The sequence below is a fragment of the Solanum lycopersicum genome, chromosome 1 (genome assembly GCF_036512215.1).
Source record: "Solanum lycopersicum chromosome 1, SLM_r2.1".
NCBI classification, from domain to species: Eukaryota; Viridiplantae; Streptophyta; class Magnoliopsida; order Solanales; family Solanaceae; genus Solanum; species Solanum lycopersicum.
The window spans coordinates 90,609,158-90,626,032 of record NC_090800.1 but is presented as its reverse complement, the minus strand read 5'-3'; the positions used below and the strand labels follow the sequence as shown (position 1 = coordinate 90,626,032).

Genomic DNA, 16,875 nt, shown 5'->3' with positions numbered 1-16,875 from the left:
GAAGGACAGTGAAAAAACTTGAAAAAGACGATGGATGGAGAGGGGTGGAGACGACGATGTGGGTTGGGAGGGGGTTGGGGTAGGATGGGCAAAGGTGTAGAAAACGTTGGTGTCTAATATTATTTGATTTGACATACACCTTGTATATTAAAATGACACAATGCAGTATAACATTAAGCGTCTAAAATAAACAAAACTTAGTTATAATATTTAAGTAAAAATATAATGTTAATTTTAGGATGCCACTGATATGTTGAGCCTTTTAGTTTTCTCTACAGCATCATTATAAGCAGGCCAGTAGGTTACATCCTTTTTCAACATTACATCAATGAAGCATCTTTTTGTATTTCTTTTTCATGTTTGGATTTAAACTTTAAAACAGAAAAGTAAGAACAAAAACAAACAACAAAACAGGAAAATAGTAAAAACAAATTATTTTGTTTTTTTATTAATTATCATTGCCTAGGTTAATAGGATAATTTTTAGCTTTGGCATTTATTAGATGCCGTTAATATGCCAATATATCATGTATGTTATAGCATTAATGCTAAGAACGTTGTCCCAATCATTCTACATGTATGCTAGCTGGATTAGCATTCACCATAATCATCATAATTCATAATGATCCATCAATCAACCATCTTCATTGCTTTTTTTTTCTACATGACTTTTATTATGGTTTATATTAAGAAAAAAAAAGAAGAAAAAATGCAGCTATACATTCAATATATAGTAAAGAGAAAACACCTGATCTTAACAAACAAAAAAACAGGACTTTATCATACATTTGGTATAAGTAAACAGTAATTCATAAATTACAGAGTACCGCGGAAGTATGGATCACCAAAAAATGAAGTGGAGAATGTACCACCAAGGTTAGGGAAAAGTGTTAGGAAACACATCAAGAAGAGTACACAACCCCAAGCAAACCTCTGATTTCCAAGTGGGGTGATCTCGTCTTGTGCTGGTACTTCCTCTCCCCCGCGGAAGAAGGTTGCAAACAGTCCCCAGGCCAGACATAGCACGCTTCCACTTAACCCACCTATACCAAGCAACAGGGAAGTCGCGAAAGATAATAATGTAGCTGTGCTTCTGCCAAACATAGCTTGTGCAATGCGCCCACCTTCTAGTCTTCCACATGGTAACAGGTTTAAAGATGTAACAACCATACCTGCAAAAGAAGCGATGACCAAAATGTTATGGTGCCAATTCATTCTCAACATTCATGCTTTTGAGCTCAAACAATAAATTACTGAAAGAGAAACTCACCTAAAAGTCCAGCAAAAGCAAGGGGATCAACAGGAACTCCCACACCTTCAACAGCATAAGGCAGCACATTCCCAAGATCATCAGTATATGGTCCAACAACGTATTGGATGAAGGAGAACAACGGATTGTTATAAAAGAACTGAGGTCTTATGTACCTGAAAAAAGAAGAGAGGACAATAAGCAGAAGTATCATAGAAAAGACTGCAGAAGAAACAGGACAATCAAATTAATAAAAGAGACAAGTATCGATATCTTGAAAATTTCTCATATTAATGACTTACATTGCGTTGTCGCCTCCATTAAAGCTTCCATCAGCCACGAAAGCAGCAACTGCAAGTATTAGTGATGTCAAGTATGCACTTGCTGTACGAGCAACCGGAATATCGAATAGAGCCTTTTTATTTGGCAGCAAGGACTCATAGTTATTCATAACACCCAGGCACCCAGTCCAATTGGACGGAACAAGAAAAGATGGACTAAGTTTAACACCATAGCGTGCAGCAGTTACTCTTGTGGTTACCTGCCATGCATCAAGAAACATAGCAATAATTAAGCAAGACACAGACATCAAGTGGTAAGTTGCATCGATTTCAGATCTGTGTAATTAGCCATTTTTGTAATAAACCAGTTTTTCATATTCAGCACATAAATCTCTATAATATCAAAATTCTGAACTTACTCGCAACACATCATGGCTATCCAATAGTACGAAACACAGCACATAACTTACACTTTATGCTTGAGTGTTATCTAAAGGTCAAAAGTATGTTGATCCTTAGTTGTACCAATAGCTGAAATGGGACTTCAGTAGAAAAAATCATTTACATGGCAAAAAGAGTTTCTAAGAAACCAAATATTACAAACCTCTGACATAAACAAAAAAGCAAACTTGAGATTTGATCTAAAGTTTTCATGAGATTTAGCAATCAACTCACACAATTTAATGGAGAAATACAATGCATACCTCTGAAACTCCCAAAATGGTCAAGAAGCCTCCAAAAAGAGGTACAACGTTAGCCAAGTAATCATCAATCGTAGCATCAGGCTTAAGGAAGAAACCACTGGTCAAAGCTATAGTGCCAAAAGTTGTTACGGCCAAAGATATAGCACTGATGTAGCCCCACGGAGTACTTAATTTGGTTGATTCAAATTCAAGATCCATCTCTGACTTGGGTTGTACCACACAAGCCTGAAGACGAAGAAAAGCACATCAACGATATTTGTCATTTACACAGTAATCAAATGGAATATTTACTAAAAACATCTGAAGTGACACAAGTTAGTCTTTTGCCCCACACAAATAAATGAATCTCATGTGGCTATCAAAGATCATATACTGTGAATAAATGGAATTAATTAGGAGATTCATTACAAAGGCTTATTCTTCTTACACATCAACTACACCTTTTCTTTTTCATTTTTCTGGACTCCATTAGGTTGAGTTCTTTTCTAGATCACTGTACTTCCTGCTAAAGTGAATTTTAGAGTTACATATACTAAAATAGTTGCAAATTCCGGCTGATAGATTCACAGCTTCCTTAAACCAAGTAACAAACATCCTCAACTAACCATAATGTAGTCCATTCACAGAAGACTTAAGCTAATAGTGCATGATGAAACAGTCATAATTATCTTTTTAAACATCTAAAGCATACCTGCTTTACAATATCATTTGTCTTTTCCTCCATAAACCACAAGACCACCTCCCGTCCAGCAGCCTCTGATAACTTCTTCTCCAATTTGGGTATTACTTCATCAATAGGCCTCCTCAAGTTCCCTATAAAAATTCCCCCGTCTCCAAATCTCCTCACATCAGTCGCGAAGAATGTATCAAAGCCAAAGCAATTCCTTAGCTGCCAAAGAAGATTTATACAAACATGAAGATACACATAGAATAAATCTCCAAGACAATCATGTAGCTATTGACAAGTACAAACATTACGGCAGAGTAGACTAACCATGTATACAAGCACAATTAGTTCTCACTGAATAAGCAGCTCTTAAGTTCATTGAATTATATTGGAACCGAGGCTATCGAAAACAACTTTTCTATCTCAAGGGTAAGGTTTGCCAACATCATACCCCACCCAAGCCTCACTTGGGACCTCACTTATGACTTATGGGATTACAGAGTATGTTGTTATAGTTATTATACTGATTCTATACAACTGCTTAACATGAATACATATGCAAAAAGTGTTTCAAAAATTAGGCGCCGCACCAACTCTGAAATAACTGACTTTAAAATTTGGATTTGCCTCTAGTATAAGGTCCGAAGAAAAGAATAGACTACACCATTTAAACAGAAAATTACCTTATTAAGATCAAGAGCTACAAAAGCTTCCTCTGCTTTTTCCAACCTCTCTTTCTCTTTGGACAAACTGACACGAACCAAATTTTTAAAGAAGCCCACAAGTGGGTTGCTAGTGGTTTCACTATCAAGCTCTTTCAGCTTTCTATCAGCTCTCTTTTTCTCAAGTTTAATAGCAGCCTCAATTGAGGGATTCCCCATAAACTTCTTGAATTCCTCATCTGTCTTCCAATCCATTTCTTGTTGTTTCTCCCTCTCTATCCTCTCAGACTCAGTCTCATGCTGAGGACCACTCTCACTCTCTTGAATATGGGCATCATTCTTTGGAGAATCATTTTCTTCTGAAGCTACAGCCACAGAAGAAGAAGATGAGGGTTCATCTTCTTCGGCAGCTTTAACATAAAAATTCAATCTTTTTTTGTAAGGAACATAAAGATTCAATCTTTTTGGGTTGTACGAGGAAAACGGGAAGAGGGTATTTCGGCAAATTGGGTTCTTGGAAATTGAAGAAATAGGAGGTAAGTAATGGGGCCTCCTGTTTTTGAGGGACCAAGAAGAAGAAGATGAAGATGAAGTAGCAGAAAGAGTTGCCATGTGGATGCGATGAAAAATACTCTAAACTGAAATTGGTTTCTTGGAAATTGAAAAACATTATGGAATCCATTTAAGGAAGAGAAGATTTCGAGTGGAATGTGAAAGAGAGACGTCTAGAAAGTTGGAGAACAAGTACAGGTGCACTGTGTTCTACAGAAAGTGACAATGAAATTGAAATATTGAAACCCCACAGTTATATTTTTGGATAATCAGAAAATTTGTGGTGTAGTGAGATTGGATTACATATTGTTCTTGATATAATATAAGTCCAAACAAATTTGAGCTCAGTCACATCAACATTCGGATAAGAGGACAAGTGTTTTACAAATCGAAAATAACTTTTCTACTTTTTCCCAAAACATATAATAAGGTTTGCATATCTTCTTTTGTAACGTCTTATGGATGACTTGGTTCAGCTTATTCAGGTTTAGGTTAGTTATTGACTCGATTTTTTATTAGCTCAATTTTGTTTTAATTTATTAATCTAGTTAATGTTTAATTCACATTGATTTTTGAAAATTTTTATTAAAATATTATTACAATATTTTTTTATTATTTTATATATTATATATAGTTATAATAAAAAAAATAAATAGTTCTATTAGGTATTAAAAATTTATAAAATAACAAATATAGAACTATTAAAACTTAGTAAAAATTAGATCGGTTGGATTTGAATTTATGACTTGTTTCTAACCCATTATGATCCGGCCATTTTAGCACAAACAAATTTAGATTGAATTTGGTTTTGATTCATTTATTATCTCGATCCATTTTAATCCGTGCATATTTGACCCAACCCCAATTGCACCCCTGTACATTGTAAACACATATTCCTTTTTGTAAGTGTATACTCCTCTGTCCACTTTTATTTGTCATGTTGAGGTTTTGAAAAGTCAATTTGACTAATTTTCAAAGTTAAATTAGATTATATTGATTTGATATTTTACGCAAAAAATTTAAACATTCAAAAACTATATAAAAATTACTATAAATAACAAATATAATATATATTAATATGATGAAAAAATATATTTCAAAATTACTTCTATAAATAGAAAATATGACAAATAATACCATCTTTTACTGTATCTGGTAATGCGACCATTAAAAATGAAAATAGATTTTATTTTTTTAAAAAAAAGGGTGGCAGCAGAGTGATCTTGTGTTTTTTTAGATGCTCAAGCATTGAGCTGCTACGCATTTTGATGGAGTCCACCACTAAATCTCTTCACTTTTCCCTATACAAATTTTACCACTCCAACTCCACAAGCCCTCTTCCCCAATTCAACCATCTTCATTTCAAATTCCCTCCCATTTCCACTTTTCGCCTTCAAGCTTCGAGACGCATTTCCAATTTTTCTCAGGTAAAAATATTCCTTCCTTGCTATAAGTTTTTAAAATTTAAATTGATGTTATTAGTGCTTATTTCGGACTTGGATTTGATTTTCTTAGGATGGTGATGATTTGATCGGCGATTCTCGAAATTGGAGCCGTCATCGAGGCTCAGGCAACATAGTAACCGGAGATCCTGATGAAGATGAAGACGATGAAGACGAAGAAGAGGAAGATCGAAGTTTGGATCTACTCGTTAAATTTATACAGAACGTTTTCAAGAAGCTCTCTCGAAAAGCTAGAAAAGCTGTTCGCTCCGTGTTGCCTGATTCAATTTCTAGTCAATTGGTATTCTTCTGTTTAAATCTCATTATATAACGGTTTAGTTTAACAAAATCAAGTGTTTTTTTTTATTAATAGAATGATAACTCTGATATTGAAATTGACCTCACTCATATATATAAATCAACCAACTATGTTTCTGGCTTAAAATTATTCATGGTCGACTATAGACATTTAAGTTCGTATTGTTGAGATATATCATATTTCTTTTAGCATATCCAAACGGAATGAACCTTGTTTTGTTGCAAAGAAGGAAAACTAATGGATTACATGTGCTTGCTTGGACCTGTGACGTTGGGAGGGGGAAATAATGAAGGAAAACAAAGACATAGCAGCAAGATGATTACCTACTTCACTAATCATGTATGGTGTTTAAAGTATCTGTGAGCCTTTCTTTCCCCCCGGTGAAGGATGATTTGATTCGGTAACTTGTAATCAAAGTTACTTTCTTTTTAGTCCACCTACACTGAAATTATAGGTTTTCTATTATTTGCTTTCTTGGATGTAATGATTTCCATTCTCCACTATGGATAGGACTTCTTTTCCTTTCATTATAAATCTTGATAACATCAAGGATAAAACAACCTATACCCAAGGAAGTTTAGCCTGTGAAGACCGATGCATCTTTAAAGGCATATCATTAAAAATGGCAGCAAAAGGGTACTACATGTTCTATGGATCTCAATGACTCAAAAGATGTAAGATCTCAGGGATTCTGCTTGGAATTTACATCACATAGAGTGCCGTTATGAATCCATTTGGAATAAAACCCAAGATTCGTATGACCAACTGTAACTAACATGAAAAGGCCTCCTTTTACTACGTCAGAATTACAATGTTAACTCTTCTTTTTAGCCTGATCAATGCTCAAAGTGTGAATGCTTGCTCTTTTTAGGAAATTCAGATAATATAATTGTAGTTTTGATAATATAAGGAAGTTGTCTTGATTATTCTTGGAGACCGGTACCATTATTCTTTTGTTTTTTTAAACATCTCTCTGTTGTACTTTTGGTTCTCGTTTATTTGGATCCCAGTTTCTATATGTTATATAAGTATAACTCAATACGAAGTAGACCACCTGTTTTTGTACCGTGTATCAGCCATATCCCTCTCCATTGAAGACAAGATGATTAGCTCTCAGTAGATTAGAATTGACGAGCAAGAAAATGAGGGAACATTGCTTCAGAATTAAAAAAAAAGACTATAATAGAGAACTTTAAACTTCTCTTGATGAAAATGGATGAAGTGGAATGAGCACCCCTGCATGTTTAGCTAACATATCCTGCAACACTGACTCCCCCAGTCAGACAGTCTCTATGCGAGGAGTTTTATATTCCTTATTTAATAATTCGTTATGCAAGCTCACAATGCAATTTTTTCATTTTAAATTTTCATTCTCAGCTCAAGGGTTTATTAGTCTCTCAATTTGAACTGAAGAATTTATTAGCTTCTTATTCATGGATTTTTGTTTTTATATTCCCATTTTGCAATGTTTGAGAGAGTTAACCCCAAGCTTCATTCTCTATTCTGATTTCCCGATGAGTATTTCGACCTTTGTATGACTATCTAGAGTTGCACATGTGGTTCCCACATTGGCTGGTTTTTAAGTTAGTAACATGAGTTTTACTGGATGTAGGTGTCATTTTCTGTAAACGGAGTTATAATTTTGACATTTTTGTGGCTATCAAAGGCAGTTCTTGAGGTAAGTCTTTCACTTATTTTCTGTGATAAGGTGATATGTGGTACTTTACTACTTAACGTACTTACTATTCTAATCTGTCCGTTTACGAAACACGTTTAGGGGACATGTCAGGCTCAATTAATGCATTGAGCTCTTCTAAATTTTGAATGATTCAGCTTTTTTACTCTTTCAAGTTGAATGAATCTTGTGCTCGCTGCATTATACATACTTCCTCCGTCCCAATTTATGTGATACTCTTTCCTTTTCTTAAGTCCCAAAAAGAATGACATCTTTCTATTTTTAGTAACAATTTGATTTTAAACTTCACCTTTTATCCTTAATGAAATAATTTACGGCCAAAGAAAGTTCTCAAAAATTGTTTTAAACCACAAATTTCAAAAGTCATTTTTCCTTAAACTTCATGCCCATGCCCAGTCAAGCATGTTTTGCATAAATTGGGATGGAGGGAGTATATGGTTTTGTACCAGAAGCAGACAGATTATGAGAAAAGATTTAACTTATATGTACTGCCAATAGCATCATAATACGGTTTAGAAGACTCAAGTTGTATTGCTTATTATAACATAAAATCTTGGGCTCATTATTGTGTCTATCGTCCGAGGAATGCTTTAAACCCAAAATTTGTGTTACTTCATCTTATCCTCGGCAGCATGAGAAAATTTTTAATTGTTAGACCTATTTATCGTTACTACTCAGTTTTCACTTCAACATTTTCTGCAGTGTAGATCCCTGTCTTTGTTGATTGATCAATTATACAGTTCTCTCTGTTAGTTGATTCTGTTTAGCAATTAGTATGAAATGAGTGTGCCCCATCTCATCCTGGATTACTCCTCTTAGCAGTTAACAATCCCTTACTATGGTCTTTATCGTTTCCAGGTATTTTGCACCCTTGGGAGTGTACTTTTTGCTAGTATCTTACTTATTCGAGGAGTATGGACAGGCATATCATACTTACAAAATAATGGCAACCTTAGAACAGATGATGATGATGGTCGTGCATGGAGTGGAATGCAACCTACAAGTTAACTGGCTGGACAATGAGATCCCATAGTATTATTCCTGCATAACTGGTAAGTAGCTCATGGAGATAACAAGAAGTTGAGGAACTACAATGTCCAATAATGGCTACTCTGATTTTATTCGAAAAGAAATTTCCTAATACAATAATTGGGTTAAGGCCATTTGAATGAAATCCCACAAGGTCAAAGCTGGATAATTTGTCCTGTTTTAGGTCTATACGGACTGTGTTTGTAACTAGGACGTCAACTTCACTTGACAAAATTTAAACATGGAGCACCAAACCAGAGAAATGTAGCATACTTGTTTACTTGGTCACCATACATATTTATTTTGCTTATGATGTGCCCATAAGGACTTTGATCACGTCCAGTAAACACTAGCACTGCTTGCCATGTTATGTTTTAGATATATTTTTGGTCAACTTGCAGAAAGCAGAGGAACATCGAGGCTGTAATCACAATTGACAATGAGATGGCCTTGCTGGTTCCGACTCCATCAGTGTGATTGATTCTACAGAAAACATTTGACATCAATCGACACTGATGGAGTACCATTTATAGCAATTACTATGTAAATCTGCAATATGTAAAAAAAAAAAAAAAGGAAAAATGTCTTTTACTCTTAAATAATTAATGATTTTAGCGATACTTTTTATTTAGTACCATTTATAGCAATTACTATGTTAAATCTGCAATATGTATTAAAACTGAATTATGTATGCAATATATATGTATTACAACTGTTTTTAAAAATATATTACGCTTGTTTGGTAAGAAATTGACACATTGTATTATAAGTGTATTAAAATGTGTGATAAATGTATTAATATAACTTGTATTATATTATATGTGAATAATAAATTATTTTTTGAAATATGAAATAAAATTATATTATAAATGTATTAAAAGTGAAAAAAAAATGTTATTGTTATAATGGTAAATATTTTTTATTTGTAGTATATATATACATGTAAGTTTCCCAAAAAAGAAAGAATTTTCCCAATTTGTAAGTTGTAAGAATTGGATCAATATTGGTCCAAGGCCCATAGCCCATTTGATCTGCCCTAACTCGAGCTATAAGGCCGAAGGTTTCATCCTTTTTTGATGGGCTTAAATAGAAAGTTATTAGGACCAAAAGATAATGGAGGTTGTTAAATCAGAAAAAAGAGAGGATTTTTTTTTTTGTAAAATAAAGACAAAACTATACAATTACTAATATAACTTACAACAACACTAATTAATATAATAATAAGATTTTAATTAAGGGTTCGTTTGGATGTGCGATAGACGATGAGAATATGTATAATATTCTTTAATGGAAATTATGTATAAATATTTCTCATGATATTTAGGGGAACTCGTTTAATGCAATTAACATAAGATAAAACATTATATTAATTTGATTATAGGAAACTTGCCTTCCGAAATGAGATTTAAGTTTTAAAACCAAAAGCAATTTCCAATATTACCCTAAATTTAAGCTTCATTTGAGAGAGTGTTGTACAAGTTAAGTTAAAAGCACTTTTCAACATTACAATTAAAATAAGTAACTGTTTATGCCGAAAGCAGTTAATAACAAATACACAGCGCTATCTAAGGGACATGTCCTTGATCAACTCTAAATAAATAATACTGTTATAAAGAGATTTGACAGCGAAAAAAAAGAGGGAGGGTGGAATACACGATCTTTAAAGTGCATGGCAGGATTTTATGCTGTTTCTTATCCTTTAATTTTTCTTTCAGGTCATATTATTACCTTTTTAAATGAATTTATAAGTTATAACTACATAAGAATATCTTTTCTAATTGGAAATATTCTAAATTAAAACTACATGCGCAAGTCACTTTTATATTTTAAAAAAATAAAGAACATGTATAAGAAAAGATAATTACAAAAAATAAATTAAACTGAGCTTCTTTGTTGTTTCTCCTTCACTTGTGCTGTAATTTAAAATAAAGTTTAAATTTAGAGATGCACATTTGTCGGTGGATATGATTCTAATTAAGACACATTGCTTGTGTTTTAAGGTATGTATGCTTTAGACTTAATTTCTCTTATTTGCACCATTTAAGGAGACATCCCTAACATGAAGGAAATATTGGATAAAAAAGAAAAATTCGATAGATATTGATTGTTTCATACTATTATAATCATAATAAATTAATATTTGTCATTTTCTCCGTTTATTTTGGCTTGTATATATTGAATTTTATATGTTCATTAAAAAGTAATAATTGATATGAGTATTTTATTATAATACTTATATCAATTGGTGTTTAGTTTTACTGAAAAATGATTTGGGAAATAAGAAATTAATGGTAAGACTAAAACACGAAAGAATAGTAATTATTTTTGTTGATATGTTAAAAATGACAATTAAAGTAAAAATCTATTTTTTGAAATAGTATATAAGTAAAAAGTGAACGGAGGGACTATTAGGTCTTTGAACTATGATTTGAGAATAAGTTTTTGATGATACAAATAAAATATAAAAAAGATAATTATCTTTTTTTAAAAAAAATTGAACTAAGCAAAAGTGAACAGAAAGATTGCTTCATTTTTGCCTTTGCGCATGTAGTACAGTTACTTTAAATAAATTAACACAATCTAGTTATAAAAGTAATTATAGATTCTAATTATCAATAAGTTTTATAACAATAAATTATAGAGTAGCATCCATGAATAATATATTCTTGAATTTGTTAATTAAAACAGTGGCAAAGCATCTTAATTAAGAACAAGAACTTTGGTTAGTGCTTAATCCGCATTTTGGATGGTTCTTAATAATCTTTAAATTTTGACCGTTGTCCTTGTATATCAGGATAAATAGTCAAATAATATATAAATAAATACTATATATTATTTTGATTTTTGAAGAGTAATATCTTAAGGGCTATATTTACACTACTTCTAAAAATAGCTGAATATGTCAATGATTTCTTAAAAATTTATTTATAGTTTATTTGATCAAATATGTAAAATCAATTTATTTTGAAAAGTATTTTTCAAAAATATATTTGTTTGACTAACCAAATTTTTTTTAAAAACTTTTGGAGACCAAAAATCTGATCAAACACCTCAGTTTTTTGAAATAAACCTTTTGTAGAAAAAAAATAAAAACTTTTAGTCTCCGAAAAAGTTTTTTAGATACTCGAACTCTTTTAATTAGATAATCAAACGTATGATAAAATGGTTTACTAGACATTTCCAAACTAATTTATGATTTTCTTATACGTATTCAAAATCATTTATTAGGTAGATAAAACAAATAAAGTATATCTCCTCATTTAATTATACACGTCAGTCACCGTTAATCAGCCCCTATTCAATTATCTTTAGACTATTTCACAAATAATTTTTTTTTTTTTGAAAAAGGCCTAAAATATTCATAAATATGTGAATTGATATAAAATTATTTTTATTCTATTTTTGGAATCTAAAATACCTTTACATATACCTTTTGACTCTATTATGCCCTCATCTTTATCTCATTAAATCATAAAACTTTTATTAGCTTTTTAAGATGTATTTTTTCATCATATTAATATGCAAAAAATTATAATTTATAGTATTTTTTTTATAATTTTAAAATATATATTTTTTTGGTTTAAAATATCGAATTAAGATGATCCAATTTACCTTTAAAAATTTATCAAATTAACTTTCGATAAGCACAAAATGACAAATAATTCTGAACGGAGGAAGTATCAATTTTATGACTTAAAATACTTCAAAATTTTATAGGAAAGCTTGAAGGGAAAAAAATAATACTCACGTCATAATTCCAATTTATTACATCTCTACAAAATATAATCATTTATTACTTCATCGGTGGTAACTTAAAATTTCAATAAGTTTATCTTTGACTATAAATTTTAATATATATCTTTTCATTTATTAATTCTATAACTTAAAATACTTCAGAGTTTGTGAAGATTTAATATCTAAATTAACAATCAAAGATAAAATGTTTGACTTTTAAAAAAATTTAATTTATATCACATAAATTAAGACAGATCAAACCGGATAGAATCTTTTTAGTGTATGAGTTGTCAGTTCAATACTCTCTCTCTATAAATATATAGCTATTGTCTTTGTCCACTTATCAAATTTTCTACTACTTAGCGTTAAAAGAAAAAAAGAGAGTAGAAAATGGAGGGGAGTTTTAATGTCTCTATGGGTAGTGGAGCCATTGATGATTCTTCCAAGTTTGATGATGATGGAAGACCCAAAAGAACTGGTTTGTATATATATATACACAATTTTATTTTTATTTTTTTACAAATTTTTTTTTTTTTTATAACTAATCTCTATTCTTGGAATTTCTAAAGTCAGTTTTTTTTTTTTGTACATGCATTCATGAAAAATTCCCTTATAAGGGGAATCTTCAATCACATAAAAGAAGAAAAAAGGATTAGGAATTTTTTTTTTTGAAAAAAAAAGTAACTAAAAGGGTGTTTGAATTCTTTCTCATCTGTCTAAACCTTGTTGATTAGTAGCGTTAAATCGATTTGCATATATACAAGTTGATTCAGTTATCACATGATTATGTTTTTCTAAAAATAGAAAAGAATTTGACTATGTTAATTCTAAATTCTCATCTGATACAACAATTATTGGATACTTATGGTTAGTGGTTATAACATATAGTGGATTATAGTGCATGTATAGGAGTTGATCTGGACATCATCGTTATTGTTATGATTTTAATTTTTGAAATTTGTAGGAACGGTGTTGACTACAAGTGCTCATATAATAACAGCAGTGATAGGTTCAGGAGTGTTATCTTTGGCATGGGCTACAGCCCAATTGGGATGGATAGCAGGACCAGTTGCACTCATTGCTTTCTCAGCCATAACATGGTTTGCTTCTATCCTCCTTGCCGATTGCTATCGCGCCCCCGATGGCTCTCGTAGCTACACCTATATGGATGCTGTTCGAGCCCATCTAGGTACACATACATATATATATATTGACAGTATAAATTAATTAGGATGGTTGGTATTGTTTTCATTTCCAACACATCATAAATCTTATGTTTGAACGTATTTAATTTTTGTGTGTTGATGTGTTACATTTAAGTTTGAGATGCACATTTATCGAGGTAAAAAGTTTTTAATTCATACGTGGATATACATTTTCGAGTTGAACTATTCGTGATTCATGTAAAATATTCATTGATTATTATTTGTTTGAGTTTAAACATCAATGGTTTGATCTTATTTAAGTTAGATTTGTAACGGTTTGACAATATATTTGTAGGTCAAGTTGAATTGATTGTAGTCAATGGTACAATGTCACGTGGTCATATTTGCACAAAATCTAATAATTTGAAGTGTTAAATAAATAAGAGGATTTATAAAGACTTCATAAGCAAGATATGATAAAATAAGTGGTGTGTTCTTTAGATGAAGTGGATTTATAAAGTCACATCATTAGAGTGAAAGTAGGCATCGTAGTTTTATCAAAAATAGTTTTTTATCACATAAAAATTAAGATAACATTAATATATAAGTATTTTATTCTTTTTATATTCCACTAGTTGAACCACACTGAATATATTGTTGCGGTTAAACTGATTCGTGTGAAAACATGTAATTCAGTTCACACCTTGGAGGGTAATTTAAGAATGGAACATATAGCTGTGTACCATTGTCAATTTCCCAGGAGGAGAAGGGGGTTGTTGGTTGTGAATCATTAATGACTATTCAATATTCTTTATATAAAAGCCAAACCTTTTTTTTGTTTTTGTTGGAACATTTCATTAATGATTTACTTACCTTCTTTCATTATCTTTCCCTCTTTATTTTGCCACCTCAACTCTCTTGAGTTTTGACGGTTTCAATTTACGTGATAAAATTTTGAATTAACATGAAAAAATAAGCGTGGATGGGGAAATAAATTTTTTGAAATTTATATTTTTAAACGTGTCATAATATTTACGCGGTAAAATTTTAATATATTTTGTATGAATGCAGGAGGAAGGAAAGTCCAGCTTTGTGGATTAGCTCAATATAGTAACCTTTTTGGTGTTACCATTGGATATGCAATCACCACATCCATAAGCATGGTGTAAGATATTTGATTTGTGTATTACATTTTTTTGTTTAATCCTAATTCCTAATGATTAATTCTGTATGTTTATTTATCAGGGCAATTAAAAGATCTAACTGCTTTCATAGGAAAGGTCATGATGCTGGTTGTCATGAGTCAAACAATCCCTTCATAATTATCTTTGGGGTTATGCAAATCCTTCTATCCCAAATCCCAAATTTTCACAAGCTTTCATTCCTTTCCATCATTGCTGCTGCCATGTCCTTTGCTTATTCTTTCATTGGACTTGGTCTATCCATTGCCAAGATTGCAAGTTAGTTTACTTTTTCCACATACCTTTTACTTACCTTTTTAGTGTGTTTGTTATGAAATCGAAAATGTTTTCGATTATACCATACACACATGTTTTTTTTTTCTTCTTTACCTAATGGTTTTGTAATTTGATGTGTTAAAGAGGATGGAGTAAGTGCAAATACAAGCTTAACAGGGACAATAGTTGGAAAAGATGTATCAAGCAGAGACAAGATGTGGAACACCTTCTCTGCTCTTGGAGATATTGCCTTTGCCTATGCTTTCTCTATTGTTCTTATTGAAATTCAGGCAAAACAACCTTTCTTTTACTAACTTCAGTTTGTTAAACTTTTCAACTACACTTAAATCTTAACATGTTTTTGGCAACTCAACTTCAACAGGACACTTTGAAATCCCATCCACCAGAAAATAAGTCCATGAAGAAAGCTACATTCACTGGTATCTCTGTGTCAACAATATTTTACTTACTCTGTGGACTTCTAGGGTATGCTGCATTTGGAAACAAAGCGCCTGGAAACTTTCTAACAGGATTTGGATTCTATGAACCTTTCTGGCTTATTGATTTCGCTAATGTATGCATCGTGATTCATCTCGTTGGAGCTTACCAGGTAACATCGAACATCACAAACACGTTCCCTAGTAGGTTTTTATTTTTTGAAGACCGTAGTGTCCAGACCAGCTTTTGCTGGCCTCGACTAATTCCACAGTGATACCTATCACTTCCTACTAGAAACACACATAGTGTTTCTGTCTCCACTGGAATTTAAACCGAGACCTCATGGCTCTCAATCAGTTAACTGACTACTAGGCCACACTCCTTTGGATGCCTGTTCATAGTAGTTTCTTGTCCAATAATGGCGGGTATCTGGAGTAGCTTATCAACACAACGACTATTCCACGGGCACCTTTCACCTCAAAGTACAACCACCAAGTAATTCTATCTACTATGGCTTAGGCTAATGTTCTGTCATAGTCTTCATCCAACTTCATTGGCTACCAGGTCATAACCTTGGGTGCACACATCTAGTGTTTCACATAACAGATCAATTTTATAAATCTCAATGGCAAAGTTCAGTTTGATAATATGTTTGCAGGTGTTCTGTCAACCTATATTTGGATTTGTAGAGGGTTGGAGCAGACAGAAATGGCCAGAAAGTAAATTCATAACAAAAGAATACATGATTAACCTTTCACACTTGGGGTTGTTCAATTTCAATTTTTACAGGCTGGTGTGGAGAACTTTATATGTGGTATTCACAACCATATTAGCCATGTTATTCCCATTCTTCAACGATTTCGTCGGTTTTATTGGAGCAGCCTCATTTTGGCCACTCACTGTCTATTTCCCTATTCAGATGTACATAGCACAAGCCAAGATACCTAAATATTCATTTACCTGGATTTGGTTGAATATATTGAGTTTTGTGTGCCTGATCATCTCACTTCTTGCTGCTGCTGGATCTGTTAGAGGCCTTATAAAATCTCTCCAGGAATTCGAGCCCTTCCAATCTCGGTCTTGAGGTTCCTGTGGCTAATGTGTAGAGAATAAGAAAGGAAGACAAGCACCTCTCCTAAAGCCCCCTTCCCCCTCCAACTTTCCTTTTCTTTTAGTGATGACATACAGAATGGTTTGCCTTCACTAACCTAAGGCATACATATTTCATTATCATGTATTGTAAGACTAATTTCCTAGATTTGGTGTTGCAAAATTGCTATAGGCATAAACCTTTACAATCTTTAAGACTCATTTCCTAGATTTCGTGTTGCAGAATTTCTGTGGTTTTCATACAATTACTACTTATCAAAAAAAAGTTGCTATAGGTTTCACTTAAATCTAATGATATGAAGTTCATGCTTTATTGCACAGGTACAATTATGTATGTATAGGTATGATAATGATATATTAAACTACTTTACTCTTGGTCCTATTTGAGAG

General features: G+C 32.2%; 3 protein-coding genes across 3 annotated transcripts; 2 read left to right on the top strand and 1 right to left on the bottom strand.

Moving 5' to 3' along the window:
• Window positions 1-753: 753 nt before the first annotated feature.
• Window positions 754-4,510, bottom strand: LOC101260481 (probable zinc metallopeptidase EGY3, chloroplastic). The gene is made up of 6 exons (XM_004230631.5): window positions 3,584-4,510; window positions 2,925-3,122; window positions 2,234-2,458; window positions 1,551-1,789; window positions 1,270-1,424; window positions 754-1,171 (listed from the first exon to the last, which is right to left on the bottom strand). Exons 1-6 carry the CDS (start codon window positions 4,172-4,174, stop codon window positions 816-818), a joined length of 1,764 nt encoding a protein of 587 aa, XP_004230679.1. The 5' UTR covers window positions 4,175-4,510; the 3' UTR covers window positions 754-815.
• A 797-nt stretch (window positions 4,511-5,307) lies between these two features.
• On the top strand, window positions 5,308-9,327 carry LOC101260181 (protein SHORT HYPOCOTYL IN WHITE LIGHT 1). Its single transcript, XM_010316868.4, has 5 exons — window positions 5,308-5,541; window positions 5,630-5,857; window positions 7,488-7,553; window positions 8,430-8,623; window positions 9,002-9,327. The coding sequence occupies exons 1-4, from the start codon at window positions 5,383-5,385 to the stop codon at window positions 8,577-8,579; spliced, it is 603 nt and encodes a 200-aa protein (XP_010315170.1). The 5' UTR covers window positions 5,308-5,382; the 3' UTR covers window positions 8,580-8,623; window positions 9,002-9,327.
• A 3,350-nt stretch (window positions 9,328-12,677) lies between these two features.
• On the top strand, window positions 12,678-16,673 carry AAP1 (amino acid transporter). Its single transcript, NM_001247054.2, has 7 exons — window positions 12,678-12,813; window positions 13,300-13,524; window positions 14,552-14,645; window positions 14,726-14,940; window positions 15,082-15,227; window positions 15,320-15,547; window positions 16,034-16,673. Exons 1-7 carry the CDS (start codon window positions 12,726-12,728, stop codon window positions 16,457-16,459), a joined length of 1,422 nt encoding a protein of 473 aa, NP_001233983.2. The 5' UTR covers window positions 12,678-12,725; the 3' UTR covers window positions 16,460-16,673.
• Window positions 16,674-16,875: the final 202 nt, after the last annotated feature.

What these genes read in the sequence shown, in the direction of transcription:
- LOC101260481 (XM_004230631.5), bottom strand. Translation starts at nt 4,174, where the DNA reads ATGGCAACTCTTTCTGCTACTTCATCTTCATCTTCTTCTTCTTGGTCC. An exon ending in TAGCTCTTGATCTTAATAAG is followed by an intron (nt 3,123 to 3,583) that starts GTAATTTTCTGT and finishes CTTCTTTGGCAG; the next exon opens with CTAAGGAATTGCTTTGGCTT. An exon ending in CAAATGATATTGTAAAGCAG is followed by an intron (nt 2,459 to 2,924) that starts GTATGCTTTAGA and finishes CTTCGTCTTCAG; the next exon opens with GCTTGTGTGGTACAACCCAA.
- LOC101260181 (XM_010316868.4), top strand. Translation starts at nt 5,383, where the DNA reads ATGGAGTCCACCACTAAATCTCTTCACTTTTCCCTATACAAATTTTAC. An exon ending in GCATTTCCAATTTTTCTCAG is followed by an intron (nt 5,542 to 5,629) that starts GTAAAAATATTC and finishes TGATTTTCTTAG; the next exon opens with GATGGTGATGATTTGATCGG. An exon ending in ATTCAATTTCTAGTCAATTG is followed by an intron (nt 5,858 to 7,487) that starts GTATTCTTCTGT and finishes TACTGGATGTAG; the next exon opens with GTGTCATTTTCTGTAAACGG.
- AAP1 (NM_001247054.2), top strand. Translation starts at nt 12,726, where the DNA reads ATGGAGGGGAGTTTTAATGTCTCTATGGGTAGTGGAGCCATTGATGAT. An exon ending in ACCACATCCATAAGCATGGT is followed by an intron (nt 14,646 to 14,725) that starts GTAAGATATTTG and finishes TTTATTTATCAG; the next exon opens with GGCAATTAAAAGATCTAACT. An exon ending in ATCCATTGCCAAGATTGCAA is followed by an intron (nt 14,941 to 15,081) that starts GTTAGTTTACTT and finishes GATGTGTTAAAG; the next exon opens with AGGATGGAGTAAGTGCAAAT.